The following is a 12,379-nucleotide window of genomic DNA, read 5'->3' on the forward strand; positions in this document are numbered from 1 at the left end:
CCCCCCCCCACGATTTGGGATCTCTTCTGATTTGGCTAAAGCATATTTTCCGGGGGTTGTTGCCACCCTTTTAGTATTTTACTTGTTCCTTCATATACTCTTATCTGGACAAAATGACAAGGCGGAAAAATTTACCACAAAAAAAAGAACAAGAGGCAGTACCAAAGGTTAGGGACCTAATCAATACAGACATTGGTAATATGTCAGATCTAGAGTTCAGAATGACGATTCTCAAGGTTCTAGCCGGGCTCGAAAAAGGCATGGAAGATATTAGAGAAACCCTCTCGGGAGATATAAAAGCCCTTTCTGGAGAAATAAAAGAACTAAAATCTAATCAAGTTGAAATCAAAAAAGCTATTAATGAGGTGCAATCAAAAATGGAGGCTCTCACTGCTAGGATAAATGAGGCAGAAGATAGAATTAGCGATATAGAAGACCAAATGACAGAGAATAAAGAAGCTGAGCAAAAGAGGGACAAACAGCTACTGGACCACGAAGGCAGAATTCGAGAGATAAGTGACACCATAAGACGAAACAACATTAGAATAATTGGGATTCCAGAAGAAGAAGAAAGAGAGAGGGGAGCAGAAGGTATATTGGAGAGAATTATTGGAGAGAATTTCCCCAATATGGCAAAGGGAACAAGCATCAAAATCCAGGAGGTTCAGAGAACCCCCCTCAAAATCAATAAGAATAGGTCCACACCCCGTCACCTAATAGTAAAATTTACAAGTCTTAGTGACAAAGAGAAAATCCTGAAAGCAGCCCGGGAGAAGAAGTCTGTAACATACAATGGTAAAAATATTAGATTGGCAGCAGACTTATCCACAGAGACCTGGCAGGCCAGAAAGAGCTGGCATGATATATTCAGAATACTAAACGAGAAAAACATGCAGCCAAGAATACTATATCCAGCTAGGCTATCATTGAAAATAGAAGGAGAGATAAAAAGCTTCCAGGACAAACAAAAACTGAAAGAATTTGCAAACACCAAGCCAGCTCTACAGGAAATATTGAAAGGAGTCCTCTAAGCAAAGAGAGAGCCTAAAAGTAGTAGATCAGAAAGGAACAGAAACAATATACAATAACAGTCACCTTACAGGCAATACAATGGCACTAAATTCATATCTCTCAATAGTTACCCTGAATGTTAATGGGCTAAATGCCCCAATCAAAAGACACAGGGTATCAGAATGGATAAAAAAACAAAACCCATCTATATGTTGCCTACAAGAAACTCATTTTAAACCCGAAGACACCTTCAGATTTAAAGTGAGGGGGTGGAAAAGAATTTACCATGCTAATGGACATCAGAAGAAAGCAGGAGTGGCAATCCTTATATCAGATCACTTAGATTTTAAACCAAAGACTATAATAAGAGATGAAGATGGACACTATATCATACTCAAAGGATCTGTCCAACAAGAAGATCTAACAATTGTAAATATCTATGCCCCTAACGTGGGAGCAGCCAACTATATAAACCAATTAATAACAAAATCAAAGAAACACATCGACAATCATACAATAATAGTAGGGGACTTTAACACTCCCCTCACTGAAATGGACAGATCATCCAAGCAAAAGATCAACAAGGAAATAAAGACCTTAAATGACACACTGGACCAGATGGATATCACAGATCTATTCAGAACATTTCATCCCAAAGCAACAGAATACACATTCTTCTCTAGTGCACATGGAACATTCTCCAGAATAGATCACATCCTTGGTCCTAAATCAGGTCTCAACCAGTATCAAAAGATTGGGATCATTCCCTGCATATTTTCAGACCACAATGCTCTGAAGCTAGAACTCAATCACAAGAGGAAATTTGGAAAGAACCCAAATACATGGAGACTAAACAGCATCCTTCTAAAGAATGAATGGGTCAACCAGGAAATTAAAGAAGAATTGAAAAAATTCATGGAAACAAATGATAATGAAAATACAACGGTTCAAAATCTGTGGGACACAACAAAGGCAGTCCTGAGAGGAAAATATATAGCGGTACAAGCCTTTCTCAAGAAACAAGAAAGGTCTCAGGTACACAACCTAACCCTACACCTAAAGGAGCTGGAGAAAGAACAAGAAAGAAACCCTAAACCCAGCAGGAGAAGAGAAATCATAAAGATCAGAGCAGAAATCAATGAAATAGAAACCAAAAAAACAATAGAACAAATCAACGAAACTAGGAGCTGGTTCTTTGAAAGAATTAATAAGATTGATAAACCCCTGGCCAGACTTATCAAAAAGAAAAGAGAAAGGACCCAAATAAATAAAATCATGAATGAAAGAGGAGAGATCACAACTAACACCAAAGAAATACAGACAATTATAAGAACATATTATGAGCAACTCTATGCCAACAAATTTGACAATCTGGAAGAAATGGATGCATTCCTAGAGACATATAAACTACCACAACTGAACCTGGAAGAAATAGAAAGCCTGAACAGACCCATAACCAGTAAGGAGATTGAAACAGTCATCAAAAATCTCCAAACAAACAAAAGCCCAGTGCCAGACGGCTTCCCGGGGGAATTCTACCAAACATTTAAAGAAGAACTAATTCCTATTCTCCTGAAACTGTTCCAAAAAATAGAAATGGAAGGAAAACTTCCAAACTCATTTTATGAGGCCAGCATCACCTTGATCCCAAAACCAGACAAGGATCCCACCAAAAAAGAGAACTATAGACCAATATCCTTGATGAACACAGATGCGAAAATTCTCACCAAAATACTAGCCAATAGGATTCAACAGTACATTAAAAGGATTATTCACCACGACCAAGTGGGATTTATTCCAGGGCTGCAAGTTTGGTTCAACATCCGCAAATCAATCAATGTGATAAAACACATTAATAAAAGAAAGAACAGGAACCATATGATACTCTCAAAAGATGCTGAAAAAGCATTTGACAAAGTACAGCATCCCTTCCTGATCAAAACTCTTCAAAGTGTAGGGATAGAGGGCACATACCTCAATATTATCAAAGCCATCTATGAAAAGCCCATCGCAAATATCATTCTCAATGGAGAAAAACTGAAAGCTTTTCCGCTAAGGTCAGGAACACGGCAGGGATGTCCGTTATCACCACTGCTATTCAACATAGTACTAGAAGTCCTAGCCTCAGCCATCAGACAACAAAAAGAAATTAAAGGCATCCAAATCGGCAAAGAAGAAGTCAAACTATCACTCTTCGCAGATGATATGATACTATATGTGGAAAACCCAAAAGACTCCACTCCAAAACTGCTAGAACTTGTACAGGAATTCAGTAAAGTGTCAGGATATAAAATCAATGCACAGAAATCAGTCGCATTTCTCTACACCAACAACAAGACAGAAGAAAGAGAAATTAAGGAGTCCATCCCATTTACAATTGCACCCAAAACTATAAGATACCTAGGAATAAACCTAACCAAAGAGACTAAGAATCTATACACAGAAAACTATAAAGTACTCATGAAAGAAATTGAGGAAGACACAAAGAAATGGAAAAATGTTCCATGCTCCTGGATTGGAAGAATAAATATTGTGAAAATGTCTATGCTACCTAAAGCAATCTACACATTTAATGCAATTCCTATCAAAGTACCATCCATTTTTTTCAAAGAAATGGAACAAATAATCCTAAAATTTATATGGAACCAGAAAGGACCGCGAATAGCCAAAGGAATATTGAAAAAGAAAGCCAAAGTTGGTGGCATCACAATTCCGGACTTCAAGCTCTATTACAAAGCTGTCATCATCAAGACAGCATGGTACTGGCACAAAAACAGACACATAGATCAATGGAACAGAACAGAGAGCCCAGAAATAGACCCTCAACTCTATGGTCAACTAATCTTCGACAAAGCAGGAAAGAATGTCCAATGGAAAAAAGACAGCCTCTTCAATAAATGGTGTTGGGAAAATTGGATAGCCACATGCAGAAAAATGAAATTGGATCATTTCCTTACACCACACACGAAAATAGACTCAAAATGGATGAAGGACCTCAATGTGAGAAAGGAATCCATCAAAATCCTTGAGGAGAACACAGGCAGCAACCTCTTCCACCTCAGCCACAGCAACATCTTCCTAGGAACATCGCCAAAGGCAAGGGAAGCAAGGGCAAAAATGAACTATTGGGATTTTATCAAGATCAAAAGCTTTTGCACAGCAAAAGAAACAGTTAACAAAACCAAAAGACAACTGACAGAATGGGAGAAGATATTTGCAAACGACATATCAGATAAAGGGCTAGTGTCCAGAATCTGTAAAGAACTTAGCAAACTCAACACCCAAAGAACAAATAATCCAATCAAGAAATGGGCAGAAGACATGAACAGACATTTCTGCAAAGAAGACATCCAGATGGCCAACAGACACATGAAAAAGTGCTCCATATCACTTGGCATCAGGGAAATACAAATCAAAACCACAATGAGATACCACCTCATACCAGTCAGAATGGCTAAAATTAACAAGTCAGGAAATGACAGATCCTGGCGAGGATGCGGAGAAAGGGGAACCCTCCTACACTGTTGGTGGGAATGCAAGCTGGTGCAACCACTCTGGAAAACAGCATGGAAGTTCCTCAAAATGTTGAAAATAGAACTACCCTATGACCCAGCAATTGCACTGCTGGGTATTTACCCTAAAGATACAAACGTAGTGATCCGAAGGGGCACGTGCACCCGAATGTTTATAGCAGCAATGTCTACAATAGCCAAACTATGGAAAGAACCTAGATGTCCATCAACAGACAAATGGATAAAGAAGATGTGGTATATATACACAATGGAATACTATGCAGCCATCAAAAGAAATGAAATCTTGCCATTTGCGACAACGTGGATGGAACTAGAGGGTATCATGCTTAGCGAAATAAGTCAATCAGAGAAAGACAACTATCATATGATCTCCCTGATATGAGGGAGAGGAGATGCAACATGCGGGGTTAAGGGGGTAGGAGAAGAGTAAATGAAGCAAGATGGGATTGGGAGGGAGATAAACCATAAGTGACTCTTAATCTCACAAAACAAACTGAGGGTTGCTGGGGGAGGGGGGTTGGGAGAGGGGGGGTGGGGTTACGGACATTGGGTAGGGTATGTGCTATGGTGAGTGCTGTGAAGTGTGTAAACCTGGCGATTCACAGACCTGTACCCCTGGGGAAAAAATATATGTTTATAAAAAATAAAATTTTAAAAAAAAAAAGTAGAGGTACAGAGGCTGGAGCCCAAATCAGGACTAGTTGAGAACTGTTGTTATGGACTAACCGTTTGTGTCCTCCTTGCAAAAAAAAAAAAAATTAAGATTGTATTTATTTGAGAGAGAGAGAGAGAGAGAGCGAGCAGGAGAATCCTCACTTCTTGTGATGGCTTCATCTACAGCCTCATATCCTTCTAGGAAAATTCGGGACCTAGGGTGTCGTTAACAAACCACAGTCACAGTGGAAAGCTAGAAGTTCTCAACCCTATAGGCAACATGACATGCCTTATTTCCTCTGTCATTCGCCGTTCCATTTTTACAAAGGGTGTCTTCTTCAAGGTTTGGTCCTTTGATTTATTTACTTTTAAATAAAGGAAGAAGAAACTGAGACTAAGAGGGTATCATAAGATTTGTCCAGGGTTACAAATCTAGTGATAGAATGAGCCAGGCCTCCTCTCCTCTATATCCAGAACCCTCCACGGTCTTCTGGGACCAGCAAGCCTGAAAGCCTTAAAGCCCTCAGTGTGCTAAGTAATACGTGAAACCACCTCGCTGAGGAAATTGCTTGGCTAAGGTTGCCCTGATCCAAACACTTTACATGGACTAACGTGTTTTAATCCTCGCAACCACCATGTGAGGTAGATCCTCTGATCAACCAACCCCATTCATTCAGATGGAAAAATGCAGCGGGCACACATTCATGAACTTGCTCACAGTCATAGAGCGTGTGAGGAGCAGAGCCAGAAAAGAGACTGAGGACAGTGTTTTATTCCACAGTGACAGGTGTTCCAAAGCAGTTCTACTCTATTAACTGTATCAGTGTAACAGCTATATGTTCAGATGCTCCAAACTAATGGGTGGGATGTATACAGGACGGATGAACTGCTTAATGCAAGTCCATAAACCTACAGATGAGTGCTTTTAAAATATGTGCTTAAAAGTCTGGCTAAGGGGCACCTGGGTGGCTCAGTTGGTTAAGCGTCTGCCTTCAGACTCAGGTTATGATTCCAGGGTCCTGGGACGGAGCCCCGCATCGGGCTCCCTGCTCAGTGGGGAGCCCGCTTCTCCCTCTCCCACTCCCCCTACCCCTGCGCACACTCTCACATGCTCATTCTCAAATAAATAAAGTCTTCAACAAATAAACATAAATAAAAGTCTGGCTATTTAGGGGTGATGGGCTGGCTCCACTGGAGGAGCATGTGACTCTTGATCACGGCGTTGTGAGTTTGAGCCCCAAGTTGGGTACAGAGCTTACTTAAAAAAAAAAAAAACTAAATATACTTTAAAAATCACCCAATTTAAATGAATAAAAAAATAATTCATTTAAATTGGGTGATTTAACTGACTAGTAGTCTTCAAACCTGTGGGTTTTATCTTGGTGCATCAATGAGGCACAAATCAGCTTGATAACATGTGTGGATTTATTTCTTAAGATTCGAGTGCAAACTTAAAAAACAAGAACAAACCAAGCTTTTCATTAGGAATAAACACAAAAATTGAAGTAACAACCCCGCGATCATGCATTTTAACAGAAAGTACAAAAAATGAATACATTCTAATTTTAACTACATTCGAAAATTAAAATATTCCTCTGGAGTTCCAAATACGACACAATCATTAACCTGTTCTCATTCTGTCACCTCAGACATATCCATCATATGCTATCAGGAAAACACAGGCAAGGATTATTATTAATCAGCCTTTATGCCCGAAAGAAACATTCTTCTCCTTAACTTCTGACTCTTTGAATCATTCACCTGTATCTCAGTTCTGAAAGCTATACAATTATACCTCTGCTCTAAAAAAAAGAAAAGAAGCAATACAAGTATCAGGGAGGCAAGATATTTTCATGTCATTAAAGCAAAAGTCACAAGTGTTCAACTTAGAAATGTACAGAATTGTAGTTCATTTTTAAAGTACAACTTCATTTGATGGCTGACACGTCATAACAGCGAACAATTTAAACAGGTATAAAAATGTAGGATTAAAATCTTTAGGCTCAAATACTTGAAAAGTCACTATGAATATGGTAAGATCGGTTTACATAACCATGTATTTTTTTTTCTGATGAAAAATCAGGTGGGTAGTGGCATCTCCCTTGGTCCCTTAACAATATTTGGATTTTCTCAAAGAATTAGCAGCACCCAACTTTAAGTGTTGATTCCACGTTTCTAAAGGACCTTATACAACAGATTAGTTGGCAGTGTTCTAGCTTTCAGGAGATGGGACTGGGCAGGGGTGCAAACACGGGAGTATGCATGCATTCACATATTTGAAATCACCATTCCAGACGGGAAAACAATTCACATATTGAAAAAAAAAATCTAAGGGACTTGTCCTTGAAGGATCAACAGTGGGCCAGAACAGTAGAAGCTGAATAGTAGTCTACTTGATGACAATGGTTTTTCACGCTTCCAAGGCAAGTTGGGAAAAATGAGAATACTCACATACACATAACTTCAGAGAGAACTTGCCTTGAATTGGACACTGCAGAACACTGAACAGAAATCTTTACAAAAACCTTCATTCTTGCTTATAATATCAGATTATTTTTTCCTTTTCACCACCATATACATAATATTTAAATATTTTCATTATAAATATCTTAGAGCAAAAAAGAATGTATTTAATTGCAGTGGTGGCCCACATCTGTACAAAGCAATGTAAGCAACATATATATATATGCATGTGTGTGTGTATAAAATGATTAAGAAAAAAGTGCAAAGAATAACAGTATTAAGAATTTTTGCTTTTTACAGTAACTATGGTTCAAGTGTGAAAACCTGTCAGATCTAGAATCCCAGATTTTAATGAAAGAGTCAAAAAGAAGCCAAAATGCTGCACAAGTATCTTCCCTTTGCCCAAACCGAGCATTTCCAGTTTCTAAACTTTTCACACAATCAGGAAAATAGTGGTAACAGTGTGTTCTTTCCCTGTCACTTCCCCAAACCCATCCATGTTAAGTCATCACTCAGAGATCCAAGCAAGATATTGGGGAAGTCAGTCATCATAACCCGCTTTGCTCACATTAAAGCTAAATGAAAGGCTTTCTGAAATAAACTACCGATCAAGAATCAAATCAGCAACAGCAGACCTTCAGTTCCAAATGTAATTTAATACGAGGACATTTGCAAATCAATCCCTGTTATCATAGGTAAATTCCAAATGGAAATCCTTTCCTAGGTTAGGTGCTATGCAAGGATCAGAATTCTAAGTATTTACGATGCTTTCACCTTTTCAAACAAAGAAAGTGCTTCCTGTTAAAATTGGATTCATTTTTTATCATCTTACTCTTGGTCTCAGTTTTTTCTTTTGAAAAGACAGACAATTTTTGGCAGTCTTTAACATAATTTACCCTTAATCATTCGAATAATTAGTTACTGATTTTAAGACCTCCAAGTTTCAGAAAACCAGTTCAATTTCCCTTTAAAAATATATTACTAAATATTTTTGGTGTGTTTAACGTTGTTGTACTCAGACTTCGGGCACTGTAATTATTCACAATATTACAGTGATTCTACGTCTAACTTATGCCAACAATTATGAATCCTAAAATGGTTTCCAAGGTACTACTATTTGATTCTATTATATTATGATTGAATTTTGCCTTCAAGAGAAATGGTTGGAAGAGAATTTCAAAGCCCTGCAGAACTCCTGCTTTGAGTAGTGTTAATACATATTTTTTTGTCATGCTTAGTATTTTAAGCTTCTTCTGAACTAGGAAGACAATAGACATTGGAAGATACGAATTGCTGCAAACTACATTCTACTCCAATTTATTTTGTTCCACATTATTTTCCTTTAAGAAAACAAGCATATCTTGGGCTGATTTTTAAAACAGAATTTTTGCTCTAAAATTAATAACACAGCTAAAGGGAAACAACTTCTCAATTTCAGCCACATGAGAACTAGGCAAAACTAAGTTAAAGTAGACTCAATGACTATCTTAATCACTTTGGGTTTTTTTTTTAATTACCATGTCTTTAGAATGATACACCCCTTACATTCTAACAGCTCAACAAGGCTTAAAACTCTAGAACCGAAAACCCACCAAGCCACCTCCTGCACAGCTGTAAATGAGAGGCAGCATTCTACTTGCCCCCGTACATTCGCTCAATGTCTTTGAGGTAATGGTTCTTCAGCTCCTTCCTCTTCAGTTTGAAAGCATCTGTGACCAAACCAGTTTCAGGCGTCCATGGCTCTGGACTTAGGCGAACCTTGATTGGAATTTCAAATCGCTCCAATTTCACTGAAATGAGAAGGGGGGAGGTAGGAGAGAGGGAGGGACAGGGGAGAGGGGAAGGGTTGGTCAATTTAGGGTGCCAGTATCTTACAATCTCAGTTTCATTGTAGAGTTCTTGAAGTGTACATAAATCATTTCAGTTGCATGTAGTTTTAGCCCACACATTTTTTTTTTATTCTATTGTATATGTAGACACCCTCCTCTTTTGAGTCTTCCTATTTGTCATTTCCTCTGCCTGGGCTTGCCTTCCCTGTTGGTAGCTGCCTAGCTCACTTTCTTACTCCATCTTGGTGTCTGCTCAAATGCTACTCCTCAGAGAAGGCCTCCTGGACCCTTCAGAACAGGAGTCCCTGTGTCTGCTTAGCCTCCCTATCCTCTGACATTACACTTTTTTTTAAAGATTTTATTTATTTATTTGACAGAGAGAGACACAGCAAGAGAGAGAACACAAGCAGGGGGAGCAGACTGGAGAGGAAAAGCAGGCTTCCCTCTGAGCAGTGATCCAGAGGCGGTGCTCGATCCTAGGACCCTGGGATCATGACCTGAGCTGAAGGTAGACACCCAACTGACTGGGCCACCCAGGCGCCCCGTACATTACACTTTCTTCAGAATGCTTCTCACCAGCCCACAGATTATAGGTCCCCGTCTGACCTACTAGAAGGCAAGCTCCATGCAAGCAGGGGTCTTTTGTTCCCTGCCATCCACGGGGCTCCATCAAGAGCCCTCGATAAATGTGGACGTATGTATTCATTCATTCTGCGGAAAACTATGCCTCTAGACAACTGTTCTTCAGGAGCTGTATTCGACACTCAAGGAAGAATCAAAAGGGGGATGGTGAATTTCACACTTCAGCAGCATAAGGATGTGAGACAGCACGTGCGGAGAGAGGTAATGAGGCCACGCAATCAATCAACCAAGTACTCCGTAATTTTAAATTCAATTATATCCCCTCAAGCTACTTACTATTAATACGGGCTCATCCTGAAAATCCTGACGGCCCCTTAATGGCAATGTCAAGCTACAGAGGAGCTTTATTTCACATGCCATGAGGTGAAGGGACATGGACCTGCATGGGTACAGTCTACCGCTAACCAGCCTGGGTGACTTTAGAAACAACTAGGTTTCCATGACAGGTGCCAAAACCTCAAATTCATGGAATTTTTGACCTAATACTGGCCTGGAGGTTTAGGAAAGCTTGCTTCGATTACTGAATTTCTCATTAAAATGAGAGAAAAATAGCTGAGTGTGGAAAAATAATCCTTCAAATTACATAGAACCAAATTCCTAAAAGTAGTCCCTGAAGAGGCAGTAAAAGAACAGGAAACTTGCTCAAATTTACCACATCTATTCTGTTGACACATCACAGCTCAGTTATGGGGAGGGGGGAGGTCCAAAGTAAACCCATCTGCTCCCCAAGCTCACATTTGGTTCTCAAAGAAACACTTCCATTCTCAAGTATAGATTTGGCTCCAGAACCTTTTATTTCATATTCCTTTCCTTATTTACATAGGCCCTATTCATAAAAGTCACTATATTTCATTTTTATTAACTAAATTCCTGTTCAAAGTGGGGAAAAGGCTACATGAGAGGTTTCATTTTGGGAACTCCTAAATATTGTCTAGTACCACAAGCTTTAGAGAACAATGGGCAATCACCTAGTTTCTTATAAACAGGATATATTGCCAGCAAGTGAGAAAGAGCAGGGGGAAGAAAAAACAAACAGTATTTTATGCATGCCATTTTATCGGAATTACCTATATTATGAAACAGAGCCTGTAGGTGGCAGCAAATGTCGACATTTCAAGCAACTGGTCTTTCTCAAATAACCACAAAACTACTAATTTGTATCCTTCTCTTTTAAATTAGACTTTATTATTATTTAAGAGCGAGCGAGCGAGCACACCTATGAGCGGGTAGGGAGAGGGTTAGTGGCAGAGAGAGAGAGAGAGAGGGAGAAAGAGAGAGAGAGAGAATCTCAAGCAGGCTCCATGCCTAGCATAGTGCCCAACCTGGAGCTCCATGCCATGACCCTGAGATCATGACCTGAGCCAAATTAAGAGTCCAACACTTACCTGACTGAGCTACCCAGACGCCCCTATTACTTTGTATTCTTAAGATAGATACTACTTATACCTGAAACCATGCCCATAAGGTCAATGAGGCTGAAATGAATAGGAAATTTCAAGCTTGTTTTTCAGAGACCTGTTTCTCCCAAATCTGCTACTCTTTCTTTCCAGACCCCAACAACGAATCCACTAGCCCCCCTGGTGGAGGCATAAACTGAAGGTCAAGGGTATGGTTTTAGCCTGTGAACAAGCAAGGCTCTGCAAGCATTCCTTCCCAGAGATAAGGAATCCGAGACCCCATCCAGTTTATACTGGTTCATGGAGCTTGCACCAAGCCCTTCACCTTGTCCTAAGACGACATCCTGAAGGCAGGGGCCAAATTTTGCCTCATTTTAATATTAAGTCTGTATCCCCAACAACACAGCATATAGGTTACAAATGTTTGCTCAAAGTCCACGCTCCATCTTTCTTAAGAATTGTTAAGTTTCCCGTGAGGGGGTGGCTCAGTCGGTTAAGCATCCGACTCTTGGTTTCTGTTCAGGTCATGATCTCGGGGTTGTGAGGTCCAGCCCCCACCTCAGGCTCCCCGCTCAGCATGGAGTCTCCTTAACACTCACTCTCCTTCTCCTCTTTCCCCCACACTCTTTCTCTCAATAAATAAATCTTAAAAAAAGAGGCATGCTCCCCCACCCTTTTCATCAATATGTATATAATCTCAACCCCTGTAAATGTTAAAAACAAACAAACAAATAAACAAACCTTGTCCTCTCCTGAACAGGTAGTAAAGGAACATGAAAGTTGCTCAAATTAACCATGTCTACCTGCTGAAACATTACAGTTCAGTTATGGGGAGGCGTCTGGAACTGTG

At 39.7% G+C, this 12,379-nt stretch overlaps 1 protein-coding gene across 4 annotated transcripts in view; it reads right to left on the reverse strand.

Moving 5' to 3' along the window:
• Window positions 1–6,600: 6,600 nt before the first annotated feature.
• ACSL4 (acyl-CoA synthetase long chain family member 4) overlaps window positions 6,601–12,379 on the reverse strand; it is an 82,046-nt gene continuing 76,267 nt past the window's right edge. For all 4 annotated transcript variants that reach the window (XM_032837138.1, XM_032837135.1, XM_032837137.1 and 1 more), the window contains exon 16: window positions 6,601–9,451. In XM_032837138.1, the coding sequence (XP_032693029.1) occupies window positions 9,294–9,451 (158 nt within the window). In that variant the 3' untranslated portion in view covers window positions 6,601–9,293. The remainder of the gene's footprint in view (window positions 9,452–12,379) is intronic.

This window comes from Lontra canadensis, unplaced genomic scaffold, assembly GCF_010015895.1.
Source record: "Lontra canadensis isolate GAN:19392208 unplaced genomic scaffold, GSC_riverotter_1.0 scaffold96, whole genome shotgun sequence".
Lineage (NCBI taxonomy): Eukaryota > Metazoa > Chordata > Mammalia > Carnivora > Mustelidae > Lontra > Lontra canadensis.